At 39.9% G+C, this 24,428-nt stretch overlaps 1 protein-coding gene across 1 annotated transcript in view; it reads right to left on the bottom strand.

The window, feature by feature from the left end:
* Positions 1 to 1,089: 1,089 nt before the first annotated feature.
* The window catches only part of MGA (MAX dimerization protein MGA), a gene marked incomplete at both ends in the record, with an annotated part of 48,914 nt that continues 25,575 nt past the window's right edge, over positions 1,090 to 24,428 (bottom strand). Inside the window, 11 exons of the mRNA XM_082000554.1 lie at positions 1,090 to 2,390; positions 4,155 to 4,307; positions 4,762 to 4,938; positions 6,017 to 6,250; positions 7,831 to 7,942; positions 8,627 to 8,809; positions 10,488 to 10,539; positions 11,887 to 12,011; positions 12,917 to 13,030; positions 20,533 to 22,238; positions 23,728 to 24,027. Coding sequence (XP_081856680.1) covers positions 1,090 to 2,390; positions 4,155 to 4,307; positions 4,762 to 4,938; positions 6,017 to 6,250; positions 7,831 to 7,942; positions 8,627 to 8,809; positions 10,488 to 10,539; positions 11,887 to 12,011; positions 12,917 to 13,030; positions 20,533 to 22,238; positions 23,728 to 24,027 — 4,457 coding nt within the window. The remainder of the gene's footprint in view (positions 2,391 to 4,154; positions 4,308 to 4,761; positions 4,939 to 6,016; positions 6,251 to 7,830; positions 7,943 to 8,626; positions 8,810 to 10,487; positions 10,540 to 11,886; positions 12,012 to 12,916; positions 13,031 to 20,532; positions 22,239 to 23,727; positions 24,028 to 24,428) is intronic.

The following is a 24,428-nucleotide window of genomic DNA, read 5'->3' on the forward strand; positions in this document are numbered from 1 at the left end:
AAAGATATACACATATTTTCATATATACATTCACATATACACCTCGCTCATTTATGCTAGGCTACAACAGTCCTGAAAGCATTCTGTATTTTTATGAAGCAACACTTCCTATTAACATTCCTAGCCACCAAATACATCTTGAAGAATGACAGGAGAAAAGAAAACAAGAACTGGGAAAGCACTCAAGCTACTTCAGCAACGTATTTAAAGACATAGCAACAGGGTGCCCAGATTTCCTTCTACTCTAATTTTTCCTTCCAGATGCCCTAAGCATCAAAGGAGGGAGTATTTGTACAGGGGCAGGAGGCAAAAGTGAGGTGTTTGGGTTTGTTTTTTTTTTTTTTTAGTAGTTTTATTAAAGTTAACATACTGTCATACTTCTAATCACACTGGGAAATATCATATTCTTCCCCATGTAGTGAGAGTTATAGATGTTTATTAAAATGTTTTGCGCGTAAGCTCCTAAAAAGTCTCCGACAGAGAACAATCTAGCACCAAAGAACAAAAACTTTTCACTTCAGCCCTCTGCAGTGTCTCAGATTTCCCTTCCGCTGCTCTAGGTAACAAGTTCAAGAGTAACCGCAATCTCATTTCTGCACATTCATCATATTCTGCAAACATTAAAAACAGCAAATGTGAACAATCCCATTTCTGCATAGATAATTTGCCTGGTACAAAAACAAATAATCCAGATTTTTTTCCCCAACAAGACAGCTGCCTCCCTATGGGGGTGGGGGAAGGAAGAAATCTCTTTCAATAGCCTAGGTTTCTCAGTCCTTTGACAAACTATTTCTGTGAAGGACTCCATTTTGGAAGGATACCATGTGCCCAGCAATGGTTATAGATCATCCTTCTTGTTTTGTGAAGGGGAAGGAGAACACCCAGAATACAGCTGTGAGGTAAAAATATGTCAACATGCTTAAAGTTTCATAGCACTTATTTGTCAATTTGGGGCCTGCCCTCAGATGAAGAGAGTGCTGATGCCATACAGAAAACGAGCATTGCAGACAAGGGAGGTTGCCGAACTCTGACGCTGGTTCACACTGCTCCCAATTTCCATTCCGGTCTCTGATAAAAAAATATATGCATTTATTTGCCTGCTGAATTTGAAGGCAAGGTCCCAGTAGTATTCAATTTCGTAACCACAGGTGCTAACGTGGGCATCACTTTGTTATCCTGTCCTTCTTGAACAGTTGCAGATAATGAAGTTTTTGCCCCACTGGGTGCCGGTTTTGCAACTACAGGTGCCAATAAGGGCATCACTTTGTTACTCTGCCCTTCTGAGTCCACTGGCAGACTTGCCACTTTCAAGCCAAGTGGTGCCAGCTTGGGCATGGGCCTCCACCAAGTGTCAGCACTACTAGCTTCTGGACTAGTTTTCATCTGCAAAACCGGTGGGGTCGCATTAGTGGTCTCTGACAAGGTTGTTACGGTTTTGCCATTCCCACCACTGGTTACAGACAGATTGGGAAGAGAATCCTTCATTTCAGCACCTATTACTATCTTTAAAATATCTGCTTCAGATGAAGGCTCCCCAGAGTTCTTGTCCCCGTCAGTAAGGTCATCATCTTCCAGGTGCAGCAGGAGAGGGCTTATAGAGCCACCACTCCCTGGAACTTCCGAAAGGTCTTTAAAACCACCTCCCAAATGGCCAAACTGGAAGGAAGACCCATCTGCAGCAGTGAGATCACTGGCTGTTCCCCGACGAGCTTCTGCATCTTCATGAGAGAACTCTGAGTTTAGAGTATTGGGCAGTTCTGACATAGCTGAAGCATCATCGTTCAACTGCTGATTGAGGAAGGCAATCTCATTGAGCAGTGAAGTGAGGGTTTCATCGGTGTCATCACTCTCCTCGATGCTGCTCAGCAACTCACTTGCATCCAGTTCTGCTTCCTCCATTGCAGATGCTACTTTCCTCAATTCCATTTCTATCCTGGAGTCTTTGATCTGCAGCTTGCGGAATGGCAATTCTTTAGATTTTAATCTTTCCCCTCCGGGATCCCCATCTTTCCTCCTGGCTTGGCTTCCGACAAACTCACCAATGCAAAGCTTTTTGCTGAAGGACTCTGGAGGTTCCTTTGTACACGATACATTCCGGAGCTGTGGAAAGCCATCTTTATTTTCAGAGAACACTTTTGTGGGACCTGTGGCATTTCTTCCATCTCCACCACCATCTCCAGGACATGGTTTGGCTTTTTCTTCTGAAAGGATGTTATCACTCTTCCTAGTTTCAAGGGGTGCTACAACCAAGGATTTCTCAGAAGTGTGAGCACCTGCAGCTGTTGTTATATTAGAATTTTTGTTTTTGTTCAGGTTTAGACTCACGCTTCCCTCAGCAGCCAGTGATGTTACATTAACAATCTTTGGCATCATGAATGAATCTTCGCTTTCTGCAAAACCAAAAAAAGCAGCATCCATCAGGATCCATGCTAATTGCAAGATAATTCCTAATTAAATATAACTTGCTTACTTTCAGGTCTTCCTCAAGGAAGCTGCTATTCACAATTTAAATCGCTTACACAATTTTGTTCAACTGAAGCCTTAAAACACTAATAGTTTAACTTTCAACCTGCAGAAAAAGAGCAAGCTCCACATCTATTATCCCAGAACCACTTGCCCAGTCCCTTCCTCCAGCAGGCTGGCACAATGCAAGTAACTGTAATGCTTACAATTTTGACAGTGATGCACAAGGAAAACAGAATGACAATTTTCTCCCTTACTGTTTTCTCATGCTTTACTTTTATGCTCATATTTTGCAATACGGGTTTTGTGTGCAATACCATAGAGGCATTTCAGGGACTACGTGACTACTGAAGTGAACTTTCCTTTTTCATTATGACCAAATGACTACAATGAACCCCACGACGTTCAACAAGGCCAAGTGCAGGGTCCTGAACCTCGGTCAGGGCAACCCCAGCATTAATACAGGCTGAGGAATGAAGGGATTGAGAGCAGCCCTGCTGAGAAGGACTTGGGGGTGCTAGTGGACAAAAAGCTGGACGTGAGCCAGCAATGTGCACTCACAGCCCAGAAGGCCAACTGTATCCCGCGCTGCATCCAAAGCAGCATGGCCAGCAGGTCAAGGGAGACGATTCTGCCCCTCTACTCCGCTCTGGTGAGACCCCACCTGGAGTCCTGCATCCAGCTCTGGAGCCCTCAGCACAGGAAAGACATGGACCTGTTGGAGCGGGTCCAGGAGGGCCACAAAAATGGCCAGAGGGATGGAGCACCTCTCCTGTGAGGACAGGCTGAGAGTTGGAGTTGTTCAGCCTGAAGAAGAGAAGGCTCCGGGGAGACCTTCTTGCAGCCGTCCAGTACTTAAAAGGGGCTTATAAGAAAGATGGGGACAGATTTTTTAGCAGGGCCTGTTGCGACAAGACATGGGGTAATCATTTTAAACTGAAGGAGGGTAGTTTTAGGCTAGATCTAAGGAAAACTTTTTTCACATTGGGGATGGTGAAGCACTGGCACAGGTTGCCCAGAGAGGTGGTAGATGCCCCATCCCTGGAAACATTCCAGGTCAGGTTGGACGGGGCTCTGAGCAACCTGGTCTAGTTGAAGATGTCCCTGCTCATTGCACGGGGGTTGGACTAGATGGCCTGAAAAGGCCCCTTACAACCCAAACTACTCTATGATTCTATGAATGAAGCAGAAAGCGAGCGGCTTGCTTTTAACACAACAGCCAGCCAGCAGCACACTATTGGCAGGAACCACCCCACGCCTCAACCCAATGTACAGTACTCAGTCTTGAAAATCATCTCTCCAATGGGCAGCAGAGCTGGCAGGGTATGGGAAGGGGTTGTGCCAGCACAGAAGTCTGGATATAACAGGCAAAGATTTTCAACAGCCCCCCCACCACTTTGTACTGCAGCTTCCACAGCAGGATGCATTACACCACAGACACATTCCAGTCCCCACTTACTCTCATTTTGCTGAGGGCAAGGAGGCTCAGTGAGGTGAAGGAAAGTTAAAAAGCTCTCATCTCTAATCCCCTAGAGGACCCCCTAACCTGTTCAAAACATTTAACAGCTATTTTCTTTGAATACCCAAACAATAATACCTATCATTACTTCATAAACAATTTAGCTTCATTTTTGCATGGGTAATGTTCCCTGCATGCAAGCAAAAAGATCCATAAAAAACAAAGAGTCTACCTGAATGGGGCTCTGTAGCCGATACTACTGTTGAGGGCACTGGGTTTCCAGCAACAGTTGACAGTGTAATGGGAATGGTAGAGTTAGTAAGGATTCCTTTTACTTGGACAGGAACTGTTGATCCTGGCAGCTGAATCATCACAGAAGCAATACCTTATCCAAGAAAATGGGAAGGGGGAGTGAGGTGGAAACAAGAGCTTTTCAGATACTCAATCAAGCCTGGAAAATAAGGGCCTTGCACTTCTAGGCAAGACTTTACACTGTAATACCATCTGAAAGTGGTAAAAAATAGAAATATGGATTGGTTAGGCGATTAAGAAATCTTCCCTATGTTTCCCTAATTTGGGAATAATGAAAATTTAACAGATTTTACTCACGGGTTGATAAACTGATATTCTGAGTTATTTATAATCAAATCTCTCTTATCAGAAGCAGGTTCTACCTCAGTCAGTAAAGTTGTAAAAAAAAAAAAACCCACAAAAAGCTAACAACAAAAACCTCCCAAATTAAAGCAAAAATTAAGTAACATGTTACTTTGTAAACAGCTATGCACTGCTATGAACAGCATTATACTGATTTTCATTAACATGTTCTCACGTGATCATACCTGGCTGTGCTGCCATGGTAGTACTGACAGCTCGAGGCTTTAACTCAGCTTGCAATAGCGTGGACGGAACAGCTGCCACCTGCCCTGGTACCAGTGGGCTCTTCAGTGTAAGCACCTGCCCCTGCGGAGTCATCACTAGGCTTGCAGCAGTTAGTGTAAGAGAGGATGAGGTGTCCTCTGTAAAAAAAGAAATATGTAAATCAGTAATTTATTCTGGCATAGCACTCTTGATGGCAAATGATATCCTGCAATCCAGTGTTAAGTACAGTTGTGGAAGGAACTCCAGTTAGAAGGTTTACAAGTCCTAGATTAGAAAGCTGCTACAGAAGCTATGCAGGCTCCAGGAGCCTCAAACTACACAGCTAGAACCAGGCTGTGCTATCTTTTTGTCCAGTGTAACATAATCCTAATTATCCAGAGCGGCATCCTGATCAAGTATCAGAGCAGTCTCGCTGAAATTATAAAGGGGACTTGTTCAGTCCAGAGAAAGAAAGGAAGTTCTCTCACCACATCCAAATTCTGATGCCAAACTTCCCCAGCACTGGACAAAAATGAGGCTTGGGAAACCAGAATGATTGGTTGTTTATATAAGCCCAAGACCACTTCAAGTATGGTCTATTTGTTTTTACTAAAATAAGAAACATCACCAAATCCTTACAGAGTATTCTAGTGGTACCATCATGAAAGTTTGGACTTCTGCCATTCTTTTGTTCCTTACTACTTTTAGGGTGTGAACATCTTCATAAATGCCAACTACTTCTCCACAAGTTCTCAGCTCCAAAAAAATTGTCAAGTATCTAATGATTCTGCCATTTAATTTAAGAGGAAGTCTTCTACAACCTTGAGAGCTAGCTTGTTTGGAGCTGGATGTTTTAAAAACTGAATCTATTCTAGCAGCTCCAGTATTCTGGGGGTTAAGCTTCAGGTTTTGAGTCAGCAGGAAAACAACCACCTTTGACTCTCAGAAATTACTGCAGTGAAACTCCATGAGACCGAAGGGCAACTTAATAAGCATTTACTTCCCTTCATTCTGAAACTCGTAAGTCATGCTTATCTGAAGACCTCAGTACTGATGGTCTCATCCTTACTGAAAACAAATTGTTTCCACACCTACTGGAAAAAATAGGTCCTGTACCCAATTATCCTTCAAGAAAGAAGTTTTCTGTATAAGCAGGCTAGAATTTTCCCATCCCATGGGGTGCTGCTTCAGTGTCTGCCTCCCCTTTATGCAAAAGGTGCGTCGCTTTTAGCCCACCTGTGGCACGGCCTCCTTTTCTGGTGAGTATCAATGGCTTGCCTCTTCTATTTGTCATAGCCATTTGGGTCAGCTCTCTGGAGGGAGCAGAAGATCCTTCTTGCTGTGTGCTAGCAGTTGAGGTTACAACAGATTCCTCCGGCTCAGCTTGTTTCTTCTTTTTTTGTGCTTCTACTGCTTTTTGTTTGGCATAAATATATTCGAGCTTCTTCAGGACAACCTCTTCTGTCTTCCCTACAGAAAAATTACCAGAGGGTCAACCCATCTTCAAACTCTTTCCAAAACTAAAAAGATGAAGACAGAGCTAAAAGTCCATTAAGTTGACAGCATTCAACTACCTTACAACAGACAACCACCAATCCCACAAAGTAAATAGCAAATTTAATAACAGAGGGGAGTAATTACCTATTTATTCCAAGATTTTTTTTTTCCCCTTCAGAAACATCCATACATTTTAGAATTTATCAGCTGCAGCTTTGATGAGCGGAAATCAGCCTGGACAAGCACTAGTTCTTGCTGAACAAGTACCATTTGAAAATATTCACAGCTGTGAAAGAAACCCACATATCTCCTAATGATGAATGTACGACTACCAGACAAAATGTTACCTTTACCTGGTATGAAGCTTCTTGGACTAACAGACCCTGTTACTCAAACGACATTTAGAAGTAAATTCACATACAGTTTGCCATTGACATGCAAGTTGTAACCTTGAACAAACACAAAGTTTTTATAACTAGTTTGTTTTCTGCAGATGCACACGATTTAATATGATCAAAGTTGAAATAACTATACTGGCTTGCTTCCTGCTTAGTATTTATGGTCTAACATCACGGTCTCTCTTTAATTAAGTCTATATTTAACTATCCTGAGAGGATGTTTTTCCTCATCAGTTTTAAGGTACTTCACCAGGAATGCAAAAGATCAGAAAACTACTTTATGAAGTTATTTGCTTTCATTCCCTGCCCAAAAGGGCTATCATACATTTCTGAATTAAGATGAGGGTTAACTAAAACACTTTTTAGTATTTATTTGTTTTAACCAAGTACCTTAAATATACATGAATTGATTCACATAAATACACAATATTTAAGTATCTTTCATTTCTACTTTACAGGTAGTCTCCTGTTTTTATTCCCAGACAGTAAGAATATTGCAAGAATAATTTAAGGTTTTATTTGCTCACACACATTTTGGTACTGGCTGGACATGTGTCACAGCTTTCCTACACATCCAAATGAGACAAGACACAATAAATGCAACAGGGTTTTGTCTTGAAATGCCTAGATGAGTAGCAGCTCAGAATACACTGCGATTTTGTTCTACAGCCAGAGCTGCTGCCTTCTAGACACTACTTGCACAAGTTCTCAGAAAAGCAATACAAGGATAGTTATTTGCAAAGTTGACCAAAAGAGTCAGAGGTTTTGGTCAAAGACAGCTATGCATACTTGTGAAACACTGAGCAGAAAAGCAGTTTCAGGAAGTGACCAATAACAGAATGAAGTGACTTTCCCCCTGACACACACACGCTGAGGCATACTCAATGCACAGGAACCCAAGCCTGTGGCTTACAGCACAGAGATCATTGTAGACTTCCTTTAGGCATATAAAGGAAAATAAAAGCAGTTCTTATCAGCATGATGAGTGTATTACTGAGTCAGAGCTTAGCAGGTCTTCGTTTGGCATCAAGAGTCTAAATTTTATGTGAACTAATGACTCACCTGGATCCACAGAGGATTACTCGACTCACTTCCAACTCTTAAAAGCCTTTTCTTTCATTATTCTAGCTAGTCTGTATCCAAAAACAGTCTCACCTGAAAGCGTAGATACTTTTCTAATCAAAACATCCTGTTTGCGTGTCAGTAAGTTCTTCTGTCCAATAAGTTTATCTGCCTGATCAGTCAATCCTTGGATTTCTTCATAGGCCTAGAAAAGTGTCAGGGAACTGATTTATAAACCAATGATACACAATAATTTTCCTTCCCAGAAACTTTTATAAAATTTGAACGCTTTCATCATCTTGAGAAACTAGGACTCAGAAAAAGCATGTGCAGTACCATGTAATGTCAGCTTTCCCTAAATGCAAGCTGCAAAAACATCTATCTTGTTCATTTTTCCTCCAAAGTTCACCTATTTTAAAGAAAAAACCAAACTTTTATCGCACAATTTCAAGGTATAGCTGATAAGCATAATTACGTATCTACAACTTATGCTTTGTTTCCTGTCATTTATATCTTTGCAATTAAGTTTTTAATGTCATTATAATACTTAATGAAATGCTATCTTTTCCTGCATTAAAAAAGTAAGTTTTCAATGTATTTCAAAATTGGCTGATGTATACCACTAAGGAATAAGACATAACCGTTGATAGTTTAATTAACAAAGAACACAGCAACGAGAGAGCTAATCTGAAAACATGCATCTGTGTCATCAAGATTAAGCTTTTAGGAATACAGATTCTTTCAGATAGTTTTATTCTAAGGAGTCCCGTAAAGGTGACACAAGCTCTCTATCCACAATATCACTGGGACTTCGAACAGTTCATACTAGCTTAATTACTCTGTCCAGATTAAATGATTCTCCTCCTCACTTAGGCTTCAAAATACTTACTTGCTTGAGAATGTAGCATTTGGAGACCTTGGGAACGTTGTGTAACCCCAGAGTTCTCTTCAGCTTTTCAAAAAGATCTCTCATTTCATTACGTCGCCGGCGTTCATTTGCTGTATGTGTCTGGCGGTAATGAGCAAAGGCTTCTGCCTCAGTCTTCAGCTTTCTGTTCCAGAATTGAGGTTTCTGCTGGAGAAGTAACCATATTGACCAGTTTAAATAAAAAAAGTAATGTAATGGCAAATAATGTTCAAAGGCATGCCTGATTTACAAGGTTTCTACAGACATCTGAAGATTTCAGGTCATGCTAGTCTCTTATTATGTCTTCATGAAAGTTCAGTGTCAGAAGCACACGCAATAAGCATGAAATGCTGACCAATAATCATATCAACCCTAAAGGAAAAGATCATGAGCAGTCCCTTCTATCCATAAGCTTTTATTTTTTGCAATACAAGGCTACTTAGGTAAACCACGGGATTACAGCAAAATCACGCATGTTTGAGCCTAATTTTTTTTTGTTGTTTGCTTGTCAAAAAAGTCTACTAATGAATGAAACAACCGCATCACATATATCAAATTTAATTTTTCCTTGGAGTTAAACCAGTTTGATTTCTATTTTGTTTCATGTGTACATATGGGTTGGGGCCAAGAGAAAGAGACATTGTAGGTAAAAATGCGAAAGACAGCATTGAAACTTATCACCCTAGACATCTACCAAGAAACAGAAAGTGTCAAAGACAGGCTCTGATTTTGAATTTGCTTAAGTTTCCAAAAAGATTGACAGGCAATAGGCGTAATTACTAACCTCTACAGATTTGAAGGTTTGTTATTTCATCATTACTCTTACAGGTTTTGCACAATTATGCTATTTATTTCATGATGAGGTAATACTTAATAAGTAGCATTAACGTGTTTTTTACATCATTTTAGGTCTGCTCCAAACCCCAGTGAATCAGTGGAAAGACTCCTCAAGTCCAGTGATACTATTTCTGAGCCTGCTGGCCTTAGGAGGAATCTGAAGACTGTCTCCTGAAACCTGGCTCTTGACATCCATTTTACACTGGACTGAGCAGACTAAGGCTGCAACTTGTGTTGGGCATTAGGTTCCTTTCAAGGAAGGGCCTCATGCTGTAACTTCATGGGCAGAGAGAAGAATACATGGAGAAGGCGAGGCAGGCAGAGCATCCTGCAACCCATCTCCATCTCAGGCAAAAGCATACATACCAGTCTGCTCTATGTGTAAGACATACACCTGGCTCCCACCCCACCTCAAAGTCCCACCCCACCCCAGCAGGTAGCTGTAGACCTGACATCAAGTACATCACAAGATAGTTGTCATGGACAGTTAACAGAACTGGCTTGAAAGCCACCCTAAAGTACAGCATAAACTTCAGAAGGATTGCAATGAGTTTTGGTTTGTAAGGATTCTGCATTATCTTTAACTTGCCTAAGCACATGTTATTTGAACTAGTTTTCAGAAATCCTTCATGCAGTGCTGTGCCTATATAATCCTACATACTGTCTTCTTCGACACATGAAAACATTTCTCAGTTGTTACATTATGGGTGCTGTAAAAATGATTTATGCCAAGAACACAAAATCTAAGCAAACTTACTAATAAAAGGCAGATATTCCTCCCGTACATAAAGCTGAACCTGAAACCCACGGATGCCAGTAGCAGTCCTTTTTATTTAATGAGATTTGGACTGAGCCCCTTCCACCCCATATTCACATTTGACTTCTCGCATTTAATCATAAATATATGGAAGGTAGATAAATTGCATTAAGAGTTGTACTTGAGATGAAAGTTTATCTTTAAAATGGAGGTGTGATACCAAAAGGAAAGAGGAGAGCAAACATATACCTTCGTAGGTTTTTCTGATAATTTTTCATCCGAAGATTTACGAGCATGGTATCTGGAAGAAAGGTAAAAAGTTTTTCCCAACGCTACTCATCTCATGCACTCTATCCTCATTAACTACATTCCAACAGCCTCAAATTGCTCATTTTTATCCCTTGAAATTAACTCTTCCTTGTATAGCTACATGAAAGCAGGATACTGTTGAGCTTTCTCAGGAAAGTGAACTCTTATCTCCAATGCCATCATCCTGGAAAAAATTCAGCTGTTCTGAAAGCTGTAAAATTATCCCATAGTACAAGACAAACTATTTCACTATGTGCCAAAGAGAAAAAATTCAGCCTATGACTGTTAGCTACAGGAACTTTTTTTTTATTACCTTTTGGTTGTTTTTAAAAAAACACAGATTCAATACAGATGGCAGAGCAATCCCTCCCACACCAAGAATAACCAACCAAAATCCTCGCATTTATTACTATCCAAATTTATAATAACAGCTTCCTCATATCTCAAGAGCTTCAAGAAAACAAAGAACCATACACATTTGAAAGAGTTATTTTTTTACAAAACATGACATCTCTTTCTCTCTCACTGAAAGATCTTCACAATTTATAGCAAAGTCAACACCTAAGGATAAAAGTTGAGCTTGTATCTTTTAAGATAAAAAACAGGAACTATCTGGGAGGTATATAATATCACCAATCAGATTTTTCAAAGTTTCTACAAAAAATTCTTCAAACAAAAAGAACTAAGGATGCAACATTCCCCATTCTCTTGTTTGATGCAACTGAGAAATAGCCATGAGCAGCTTTAGATACCTCAAGCCATGTCTTTTTGTCATTATAAATGCAAGAGCAGCAACAATAACAAAAACAAACAAGCAAACAAAAACAAAACAACAACAAAAAAAGCCAAGCTATCCAACCATGGCAGACTATATGTAAATAAGAAAACACTTTCTTTGCTGGGGCAATGGTCCCAAAGACAAAGCTTTCATTTACAGAATCAGGGATTAAGCCAATGACTGCTCCTGCCTAAAAATAACAAGTCCACCAGCAAGAATAAACATAGCTTGCAAAATCACATTTAAAACCAAGACGATCCTGCTCGTATTCAGATTGCAGGAAGGGAGGCGATTAACTCATAATAATTTTACATTACAAGATACACATCGCCATGAACAAATTAATTAAAAGGGGAAAAAAAAAAAGGCTAAGACACTCGAATCTACTCTTAGCTCTGACAGCCCCGTCCTCACAGACACTGGGAAGCACCAGTGCTCAGGAAGACCTGACACAAGCCTTACTTTACCTTACCATCACATTAAACCTTCTGTTTAATGGGTTCATTCAACTCCAGCTCATCAATAAAATGCAAAACTGTAGTGCTCTCCAAGGATGCTTACTTCTGTTTGGAAGGTCGGATATTAGCAGCTGTGGCCTTCAGACGGGCAATGTTAATCTTCTCTGAAAGCTCCTCCACGGTCTCAATGTCCACCTGCTCGTCATCCTCACTGTATTCACACGCATCCTGGAACAGTTTTTGTTTTGTTTTTTAAAATGAGTATCTACTTAGCAATAGAGCTCAGGCCAAACAGTTTCACTTCAGTCTCAAAAGATATTACATTATAACATTACGAACCATTAAAGAATCAACATCTCCAGCTACACTGGCCAATAAACAGTACTAAGCAGGTGGTTATTTTAACTGTCACCTCAAGGAATTCCTCCCACTAGCAACTCTGCAAAATGAACTGTGGTAAGGGCAAAACCCATCTTTGCCATTTATGCTTTTACTACGGGCAAGATAAAAAGCTTTTCACAAGGCAGAGCTTTCCTGCCTCCATTTTCAAGTAAGATTAAACTGCCTTTACAACCTATTACTGTAGACTCTTGCTAACTAACATGTTTTTGACAAGAGTCAAGATAGTTATCACCTTGGTAATGGTCTGTCATACCTAAGATAGCAACAGTCAGAACATCATACAGCAGGCTTCTTTGGGTCATACAGTAAACTGCTTACATGATGAAGGGTATGATTTTGGCTCTTTCCAAAACGCTGCCCAATAATTATTTTAAATATTTACGATATTCTGAAGAGTACTTTTTCTCCATGCTTGCCTGACCAAGAAAACTTGCTACCATCTGTGAAGACAGAGATAGAGAACAACTGCAGTGCTGTGGCAACTACAGGAGTTAATGTCAATCTCATTACAATCTTGTGGCCATTTGTAGTATCAGGTGATTCTCCCCCTCCCCCCAAACAAAACAAACCTTATTCAAGCAATTTTTTTTATCTCAGTTTTTATTGAAGTTTTTTTATATTATAATCTTTGGTCTGCTTACAGAATGCAGAACTCTTTCTCCTCCTTAAGTAAGAAAATGTAATTATACTTCCATTCTGTACTCTTATTTCAACCAGTTCCCTGAACTAACCCAATCTCGTCCTCCTCCTATTCTTCTCTTCTGTCTTTCCTTCCTTCTCTTTGTCCTTCTTTTCTTTCTTTTTGAGGAGCTGCAATCTCCTTCTTCTCTGAACTGAATACCTACCTGAAATTGATGCAAACAGTTAATCACAAAAAACACTAAGTGCAGAACAGGAAAAAAAAAAAACACCAATGTGCAATACTGGATCAGTAAGTGACCTCTAATAAATGCTTTTCATGGTACTGATTATATGAAGTTATCTGCCACTCATACTGTTTTAAGGAACTGATTAGAAAAGAGAAAGCGTTGCACTTCCTCAGATGACCACAGATTAGGCTATACACAGCACTATATCAAAAACAAACAACAGCAGCCTAAATTACCACACAAGTATAACTAAGAAGTGCTTAAGGATGCACATTTCCAATCATCAGTCATGAAATTTACACCTGTGAAATCTGCAGCTGTGTTAGTTTAAAAGGGGCTCAATTTATAACCAGATGGTAAATCTTAGCTGACAATATCCTTTTTGACAGGGAAGCAAGATCTCTAATAACCTAATGTTTGGTATAATATTTGGCTTCTTCATACTGACTAAACACAACCTTTTCTAAACCAAAAAAAGACGACAAACACAAGCCTGAAACCAGCAACTTGTGGCAAGGCTACTGTCCTGGATTCAGCTGGGATAGAGTTAATTTTCTTTCTAGTAGTAGTTTTGGTTTTAGGATGAGGTTAATGTTGATAACACACTGATGTTTTACTTAGTGTAAACGCTGCTCAGCAACAAGTCAAGGACTTTTCAGCTTCTCATACTGCCCTGACAGCAAGGAGGCTGGGGGGGCACAAGCAGCTGGGACAGCTGACCCCAACTGGCCAAAGGGGTATTCCATACCACATGACATCATGCTCAATATATAAACTAGGGGGAAAGCTGGCCAAGGGCTGCTGCTCAGGAACTGGCTGGGCATCACTCAGCAGGTGGTGAGCAGCTGCATTGTACATCACTTATTTTGTCTATTCTTGTATCATTATTATTACTTTCCCTTCTCTTTCTGTCCTATTAAACTGTCTTTATCTCAACCCACAGATTCACCCACCCACTCCCCTCCAATTCTCTCCCCCATCCCACTGCAGGGAGGGAGTAAATGGCTGTGTGGTGTTTAGCTGCCTGCCAGGTTGAACCACAACAGCTCTCTCAAATTCAAACAACAACGTAAAAATTGCCACCTTAGTTACTGACACTACAGATTGACCACCATTGTGAATCATGCTGCCAGAGAAAATGATCAATATTTTTTAAACCCTGTGAAATACATCATCTCCCATGGCTGTGTGATCAAGGCTACAGAAAACTGAAAACAGAATCCGTGTGAAAAATTAAGCAAGCTTGCCCTCCTTTACCAAAGGTTACACTGGGCATATAACCTTTGTGAAGTACAGCAGTGTAGACTCTGTAGTGATGTAGCCTTTAGTAAAGCATATAGTAAGTGAATGTGCACATATACATATATGAAAAACAGCATACATATATATAAAAAAGTGTGTGTATATAGTACATATATTTTAGTATCTAAATACATACACAGAGATATGCAATACTGCCGGTAGAATCTTCCAGTTTTTTAAGAATAAAACCGTGCAGCATCCTCCCCTTGTAAAACCACTCTCACATACTCCCAAGTCTTCCATCACCTTCCATTCACAGCATGAGGGGTCCTACAAAGTGTTGGTAGTATAGATTCTGTGTAGGAAGAGGTATACGCTTCCAAACTACTCACTTTCAGAGAAGCTGACGCCCCTCTTCCTGTACTATGAAGTATCGAGATACTACTACTGAAACGAAGAAAAGTGAAGCTCGGGTTATCAGCTATAGCTGCTAGATCTGAACAGAAAAGTATCCGTACTTCTGCAAGTTGCTATGCACACTCCCATGTTACCTACTATCTCTATGCTTGTAAAAAGTCATGTCTTTTGAAAAACAAAAGAGAAGAGCAAGGAGAATGACCTCAGATGAGAAATTACTAGCCTTAGAGAACAATCTCACTCTTTCTTTAAAGATATTTTTAACATGTGCTGACTTTAAAGACACCATTCTTCTCTGCCCAGGAAAGCAGCTCTCATCTCTGGTCAGTTCTGTATTTGGAAAGGACATACATAAATTATTCTACTACTATTAACTTCTGGAGTTTCTTGCAGCTTTCCTTCAGAGCAGCTATGAATCTGTGTTATGCCATGACAGTTCTTGTTAGGAGTATGAAGAGCAGCGTGGAGGTAAAACAAATTCCCATCCAACTTTGAAAGTATGGTACTGGTACGGGCAGGAACTTGAGGAAATACTGTTTCTCTCTGTGCGTAAAAGCCTGTAAAATCCTTATTTATTCCATCTTGTTAATATTCTCCCGCAAAGCAAGACTTGTTAGCACTGGGACCAGGCAGAGCACGGAGAAAATGGACTGTCTTTACCAAGGAAGCAGTGCATCACTCTGAACTTGACAGGCTGATTAGGAGCTACATGTCACCACTGCTCCCCAAGACAGCAGGAGGCACCACATCCCTGGGACCTTGGTGAGGTCCAACAAAATACTGCCTGCAGTCTAGATCCAGAACACGTATGCAGGGGCTACTGAAACTGTGACCAACTTAAGACTACATTGCACTTCAGTATAGGTATTTCAACAGCTTTCAAACACTGCTTGTGAACAGTATGCAGCTTTGTTTCCTGTCAAGTGGCTCTGTATCCTTACAGAAACTTAAGAAATCTTGCATTCTACTATATAAAATCACACTTGAAGAATAGCACTTATGCAAACAACCAGCATTTATTCAACAACTCCTCCTCACACTTGCTTTACTTGTTACAGACTTGGTCAAGATCCAGTTTTAATGAGGAGCAACTTTTCAGATACATCTTTTTTATCAAGTCATTTTGTTCTTGAGACAGATGCACCCAAGCTGTCTTTAAGTCAATTCTGTAGCTTCCCCATTGAAAAGCAGAGACTAACCCATTTGCACAAGGTCACAGAAAGGCAGGAAAATCAAAAGCACAACTGAAGATTTCCAAATTCTCTAGAAGTCCTTAATTGCTATGCCAGGGTTCACAGAGTGAACTAGAGGATGAGCTAGAGGACCCAGAGTGCTGAAATTCCAAGAATTCCTCACCTGTGAAGAATGTAAGCTTGAATCTGAAACTAAAACGTCTACTAACTGGTAAGAGTGGAGGGATGGCAAAGAAAAAGAAAAGAAGTTGGAAGATATCAAAATTACACCATCTCCCCAGACGCAGACCTTCTGTTGAGCTACAACAGGTGATGTAAACATGCAGCATAGCTGCTTCCACAGCTTTTTTTTTAATCTTCCCCAGGGCCTGATGAGAGAAGGAAAAGCATCACAAAGCCAGCGGAAAAAAAAAAACCTGTCTGAACAAAAATTATTCAAACAAAGATACTATTTAAATTACAAAACTACTGAATAGATACATACCATTATGTTGAAAATATTACATGTGCAAGAGGTACAGGGTTACGCAATTTTAACAGGTCACATTTCATGACAGCACAGTTGTATTTCATTACACATAGAGCACTTCTCATCCTTGCCTGCTCTCCTGAGTCATCCATAAAACCTCCTTGATGCTGGAAGCCTCCTGATATTTTCTCTAGCTCTTCCATTTCATACAGTATTGTTGCTATGATTCTACATGCAAGAGATACATACTGTTTTTCTTCAGTGGGAAGAACTACTCTAGTCTGAACTACTGTTGGACATCATTACACTGCAGGGAAGGGGCACATGCAGAGTAGTTCAAAAGATGCTGTAATCCACAGAGTGAGGAGAAAAACACCACAGGAAATTAGCTTACTGTAGAAACACTATCATGGTAAAGCTTTTGAGTGCTGACAAGTTATACCGGGCTAACCAAAGGGTTGATAGTAATTACCCAGCTAGAGCTGTTCTCATGGTGGAACCTTCTACATGCTATCGTACTCAAAAAATGGTATTCAAATCCCAAGATGTGGCATCTTTTTCATGCAAGACAGCGAACAAACCAGAAGTAAAAACTCTCCACCGCCCACCAAAAACTTCACATCTTTAATTTTACAAATCCTGATTGTGGACATACGTAAAATAAAAACCATTACTTTTTTCATTCTTGCATCTAACAACAAAGGGAAAATGCTTCAGATGGTAAATCTTTCTTCTCTACCTCTGACTTCCTAATGGGAAAAACATCACAATTGTGAAGATCATCAGAAGTAAATTCCGCTGAGGTTCTGCCATAAGAACAGCTATTCCTATGTAAGTACTGCCAACCCATCATAGGCTGAACCCTATTTATAACATAGCATGACTTCTTGTCAGGGTGCAAAACTTTTAAAATGCTTGTGGAAGCCCTACCTTTCTAGCATCAGTCTTTCCACAGGTCCTGTAGTTACGAAACTTCTAATTGCCTTTGAGCTTGTAAGAGAAAAATACCTTAAGGAATGGAGACACAAAAGGAGCAATCCCACACTACAACAGAAGTTCTGAAGTTGCTACAGAAATTCAGCATTTTCCCTCTCTGCATCGCAATGCCTGTTTCTAAGCACCCTCTTCTATCTGTCTGTTCCTGGCAGCCCATACCCCTATTGCTGGTTCCTGAAGAGCAAACTGCCTGACGGCAGAGCGTCCTCACTGAAAGTGCTGAGAAAGAAGGAGGGTAGATAGCAACGGATGTTGTTAGGCATTACCCAAGCAAATGCCTCATTCTGGATCTGCCTTCTATGCTACAAAGTCTGGCAGATTTCACACATGGACCATACCAACAGCTCAGAACATACGAGCAATTGTTAGAACTTAATTCATCCACAAAACATGTCACTTGCACATTTTATTAAGCTTACAATATTGTAATAATTCCTTATCACTTTAATGTTCAGCTCAGAAAAAGAACAATTGAAAAACATGCATTAACAGCATTTAAAGTAACTTGCCAGACACAGAAGCTATGTTTAGACTATAAGTTAAACAGGACCATGGGACTCTATCTGTAGCATTAAAATACTAGAACAATCCCTAGCATGGTTTTGGCTTAAGCCAACAAGCACTCATGTGAACAATTCACAGACACAGTCTGTGACTTAGCCCAGGGCCAAGAAGTCATCCTCAACAGGAATTTTGTGTGCAATCATCATGCCTTGGAGATCAACAGTTTAACACAATGTCCCAGACCACTGCACTTGAATTTTTGCAGAGAACAGGTCCTGATATTGATTAGTTTGCTTATATTTTAAGGTTTATATTTTTAGGTTTTATTCATATCACCAAACCCAAGACGGTCAACCCTCCTAAGTTTCTGTTGATGCAATTCAGGGTAGGAAATGCAAAAGGGGCAAAGACACCATCTTAGGAAGCTTCTCTCTTTTTGTAGAGTAGAGGAGGGGTCTACAAGAGTCTCTTAAGTACGCAAAGTTAGCACAAGATAAGAAGGTAATGTGAGGAGCATCGATACGCAAAATTAAGAACAATGAAGTCATTACTGCAATAAGAACCAGTGTGGGGAAATGTACTAAAAGAGAAACAGTAATAGCTACTACAGGTAAGTAGCAATCATTCTGACTCTCACTGGAGTTTTCTGGGGTTTTTAATGGCTATTTCCTGAGTAACTAAACCCAGTCCATATTCCAAACTAGTAGCGAAAGAGCTGTCATTAGTATTTCCACTAAACAAAAGTATTAGTGGACATGCATGTACACTTTGCTTCTATGTTTCCACTAGCTCAATGAAACAGATAAACATCATCTAGTAGTCTGTTTATATGATCTGATTTCATCCAGACTGACAAACAGTACCAGTGCAGCCTGTCTTGGAAGCACTACACAGATAAAAAGAGTACATCCTAGTGAAAAACAACAGAGACTTAAATATTTAGATTTAAAACAGAATTCTCCATTAGGCATTGACATGCTAACTTAACCTGCAGGCAGCACAGACTAACAAACCAAGAGCTCACCCAAATTTCAGACCTCTGAGACCTCATTCCTCAGCTTTACTGCTCTAGAACCAAAGCTAGCTTACTAAAGTTCATGTGAGCTTATGGTGAAGACATACCCTTATATGGCTTACCAAACCGTATGAGTCGAAACCTGCATAGTAAGTTTCTTCCAAAACAAACATTTCTTATAATCTCTGATAATTTTTTTTTTGTTTCATCATCCTTTTGCAGGACAAAAAAAAGAAAACAAACCAACCACATGTTTAAAACATCAATTCTGATAACAGGTTACTCTGTGACTTAAGACATCTGTTGGCTTACCAACAGATTCCCAAGACTAGCTTGTCTGGAAAGTTTATTGGGCATCAGGCACAAATTAACCATGGTTCTCAAAGTTTGATGATAAGTCTGCTGAAGTTAGTGAATGATACAGGAGTTATCAAACTGTCACTGTCCTACTCAAGAGAAGACAGCAACAGCTCAGTTTTCAGCTTGAAAGAACTTCCAAAAATCACATCTGCTTTCAGTTTCCTCACCTTCATGCAGCTGAGATGCTATCATCTTGCCTAAGAATAGCAAGCTGGAATATGAAGTGATTAGTCAATTTTTCTGGAAGTTAAACAGATTCTCTAAAAGCTAGAGTTGCTGACTTAGCAGTTAAGTTACTCTGGAGACAGAAGAAAAAAAAGTCTAATTTGGTTTTCAACTGCAAGAGGACTACATTAACACAAAAGGGCTAAAAGAACTATATGCTTTCAAATTCCTGAAGATACTAACGTGATTTCTCCTACTGTTAATTTGTTTGTTCTTCAATTCTTCTCCGCTTTAACCTTTCCCTTTCCACTTTTATCTCATCCCAAGAAACGGCTACCTTATTTCTTATGTCCATTGGACTGACTCGCAAAACCCCAACTTAAAATTTAAGTAACAATGCACTGTTTAAGTCACATATGATATATAGAAAATACATCAAGGAGTTACCTGTGGATTTTTTTTTTGTGTGTGTGAAATTTGATGGAAATTCTATGAGCATTAAAATCTAAATATATCTTAACTATACTAACCACAGTGTTTTACCCTTTTTCTGTGACTTCTGGAGCAATCTGTTTTCTGTCAAATATGGAATGACAGTCTTCACACACTACTTAAATTTATTACTAAATTTCAAGAGAGATTTTTTAGGAGATTTAAGGAGTGATTCAAACATCCCTTCCAGAAATAAATGTTGACTAAGGGCTACAAAAATTAAGTAGAAGGAAACAGTTTAAAGTGACAGACTGGCTACTACATTTTAGGATCCTAAGTCATATTACAAGGAACCAAGTTGCTTGAGTAAATACCGGAGGAAGACAACATGCAACGGTTCTGTTACAGCTTGCTCATTATACTCCTGTTATCTGAAAAATGGACAATTTCTAAAAGGCCACTACAATGCTACCTATAAAAAATCATGCAACTATGAAGAAATAAGAGACATTTCCACTTGGAACCTCGATCTAGATTTAAGGAAACTAAAGTCCAGAACACAAGTATCATACTACCTTTCAAATCCATAGGTTGCAACAGGTTAGTTGGGTCAATTTAAAAAAAAAAAAAAACCACAAACCATACCAACCAAAAAAAAAACCTTCATAAATAGTTAAATGCTTACCACTTTTTCAATATCTACTTCATCTTCACTTGGGAAGTCAGAAGCACCATCCAGCATCTCATCAGCAGAATCATCAGTTTTTTCATCCTCTTCATCCTCCTCATCATCTTCCTCTTCTTCCTCTTCCATATCATCAGCAGTTATATCAATAGTGGGCATGTAACCCTTTTTGTGATGCCTGGGTTCCTGTGCCCTCTGTTCTGGTGTCAGGAAGTCCCTCTTCTCAGATGTATCAGCTTTGTTATCCGCCTCACTTTTATTTTCTAAAGTGGGTACAATGCTAGATATTTTGCTCCAAGAACTGTTGACATGTGTTACAATCTCATGACCTGTTTTCATTTCTTCCTGAGAATCAAAAGCATCTTGTTCTTTGTTGTTATTGCGTTCCTGCCTAGCTACGTTTGCTTTGCCTTCCCTGGTATTGACTGTATGCTTTTCACCTGAAGCATTATCCTGCTCTCTTGCAGAACTAATTTCAGACTTAATTCCTTTTTTCTCTCTTATGCTTTCTGCTTCTGTAGAGCCCTTGTACTCCTTCCTTTCCATATCTGGCTGCATGGCATCACCCTGGCATTCTTGTTTGCTCTGAGACAGTTCAGTCCCTCTCTGTTCCTTCTTGTTCTCCAGCTGTGTATCTTGCTCTTGTTGACTCTGTGATGACCCAGAACCTGCCTTGTTGTCCTCCTTCATCTGTGTCTGCACATCTCCTTCCTGCTCTTTTACTGGTTTCTCTTCCTGTTCAGCATGTATTTGCTCCTTCCCGCGGTTCTTCAACTGTGCAGTCTCCTGATTCTCAAGACTCTGAGGATGTGCATTATCCAGAGGAACAACTAGAGACTGATCTGACAACCCACAAACAGTTTTGGAGTTGGCTGAAACAGCCTCCACTACAGTTTCAGAAATGACAAAGTCCTCTTTCTCCTCAGAGGCCCCTTTTTCTTCCTCATCATTTGGCTTCTCACTGATGTATGAATGATCAGATGATATGATATCTGTAGAAACATCATGCTGAGAAGAAGAGCTATCATCACAAGAACTCTCTAGCACCTTTGAGTCCTTCTCCACCATCTCTAATGGAGTGGAATTTCTATCAGGAGTGATTGTGTCAGCTGCTAACTCTTCAACATTATTTGACTGGTTAACTGACAACTCATTTTCTTCTTGTTTCTTATCTAATAGTGCAACCTCAGACTCTATAACTTCAACATCATCTGAGCGTGAAGCCTTCCCACTCTCCTTCTGCTGAGCAGCACTCGAGTCCTCCTTCTTACATATTTTCCTGTAATCCTTCTTCATCTGAAGAGATGCAAAATGGTGAAGAATGGAGTTTGGCACCGTCTTCTGTCCTGGGAGCTGAAGTAAAGCAAAACTACCGGATTGTAAAGGTATGAGATTAGCAGTGGTAGCTGGCAGACCACCTGAGCTGCAGGTAATTTTCGACTCAGAGGCTGCTTGATTTGTCACGCTGCTAGCAGCGGGAGGAGAGATCCTCAGAGTCAGAGTACCTGCCTGTGACACAAAACTTGTTACTGAAGGAAGAAGAGAAGATGCTTGAGTGGCTAGGTTAGATGTGGGGGATAATTTGGGTACTGCAGTTTGTACAGCTGAATTTGCAGCAGGAGATGCGGAAGACACAGAGGAAGTAGGAGACACAGGTGACTCAGAAGGCTTAGAAGGTGCAGGTAACCGGATTCCTACAACAGATCCTGTGAAGAAAACAAAACGTCAACTAATACTTCCTCAAAGAAAAAAAAAAAATTTGTTGGGTTTTTTTTTTTTAAGTTTTAGTATTTGATGCTGTAGTAGCCAGCATTCTCAAGGATCACGATGTAATCAGGTATTTGACCAAAAGTTCTCAGTGAAAAGAGCTGGTACTGCATAAAGACATATAAACTGTTGAATTTTTATATGGAACACCCCAATAAAATACATGAGGTGGCTACTCTAAAACTAGCACATTTAATGGTAAGTTCTAACATTAAGCTTTTTAATCAAAAAAGGCATTGCATTTAGTTAAAGTCCTCTGCATTTTACTTTCCCATTTATTGGAAAAACGGCAAATGGGGATTTTGACAAAAAAGGTGAGAAAAGAATATTTAATTTAAAAGTCCTCCCCCCCCACCCCCCAAAAAGACTTCCACAGAGAAAAACTATGACAAGATTACACAATTATACCACGGTCTTTTTTGCCTTAATAAACTCTTCCGTAGTGTTTCAGAACTCTGTAAAACAAGGAGGAAAAATACCACCACTGGCAACTAGTTTCTCTTGTACAGCAAAAGGCCCAAACCAGAAAGGAATTCAATGAACTTTCTGACAGATTCTTTATTACACCTCATGCTCAAACCTCAACTAAGGCCCAGGATTATTTTCTCTTCTCCCCAGTTCTGTCATCTACTGTGCTTGTTCTCGCCTCTCTTTTCAACATGACTCTGCCTCCCTCCCCTCAAGATGCTTCTTTATAAAGGGAGAACAGAAGAAAAATCCTACTGGAAAGTAAATATGCATTTAAAGTATATTTTGCTTATAAACATGTTTTATTTACAAATACATATAGAACAGTATGCTCAACAAGCATTCTGCCTATTTTCTCTCAGATACCTGCAATTTCTAACTCTTCCAACCTTATTTTCAAGTATGCACTAGAGAAACACCTGAAAATCGAACTTATTTTTCTTCTCGCACCAAGGAAGAAAAAAAAAACACAACAATTTTGTACTGTAGTGTAACATTTGATCTGAACATCTGCTGTAAATGCACTAACAAACCTGCAAACCAAACAAAAACAGAGCAGCACACATAACAGCTCATTCTTCTTAAGAAAATCTCCAACAAGAATTATTTTTGAATCACCAGATTAACAGAATTGCTTTTAAGTTATGACAGTACAATGTAGGTGGCTCCTTTGCAACATACATACAGGCCTTTTTACTTGGTCCACAGGACTCACAAATTTTGGTGACTTAGCTATTAACTACACTTTCTGTACTTTAGACACATGGTATTTAAGTTGCATTACGTCTGAATAATTACACTATGTTCTTCAACTACTCATGCAGAACCAACTTAGACTCTGTTCAATTACTTTCATCAGGGGAGAGGAGCATCACAGAAATTATCATTGTAATAAATGTCTCTGATGCTCCCTTCCCCTGCTGAAAGTAGAAGTCAAGAAAGAAACGCTGGACTTTGTACCTGGATTGCGGAACATCACTGGCTGCACACTAGGCTGGGCACCTGCAGCTCGAAACTGCTGCAGAGGAACAAGCTGAATTATCTGCCCATTAGGATGTCTGAAGAGGTTCACACCACCAGGGCTCCTGAGAGGCTGAAGGATCATCCTCTGCCTTTGAGCAACCTGCGCATTGTTTACCGGTCGCAAAGCAGGAGATGTCTGATGCACTGGAATCAGCAACAATCGAGGTCCTACACGTTTCTCTGCTCCAGGAGACATCTTCTGAGGAGTCTTACTTACAGCTTGTGGAGTAGCATCTTCTGAAACATTTTTAAAATTATATAAAAATCAGCTTAAGAGAACAGCCTACAAATCAGACCTTATCTTTAATAAAAACAAGCACAAATATTTTGGAAACAACTGGATCTCTTTAAATTTGTTTGAATGCATTTTTTTTCTCTCTTTATTCACAGAACACACATAGAACCAACCAGCCCAGAACAGAACAGTCTTTTTTGTGCAGTTCCATCGACATGTCTCAACCATGACTCAGAAGACTTCCACGGTAACGACGAGAGAGTAATTCCATAGCTAATTCTTGCACTCTATGCCAACCATAAAATTCTAGCAGTCATAGCCATAATTGTGCTATACATTTCTATGGGCCAAGAAGTTATGAGACTTCCAGCTCATTTCATAGCAGTCACTGACCAGATAGCTG

Source organism: Phaethon aethereus (genome assembly GCF_964289735.1).
Source record: "Phaethon aethereus genome assembly, chromosome: 5".
Lineage (NCBI taxonomy): Eukaryota > Metazoa > Chordata > Aves > Phaethontiformes > Phaethontidae > Phaethon > Phaethon aethereus.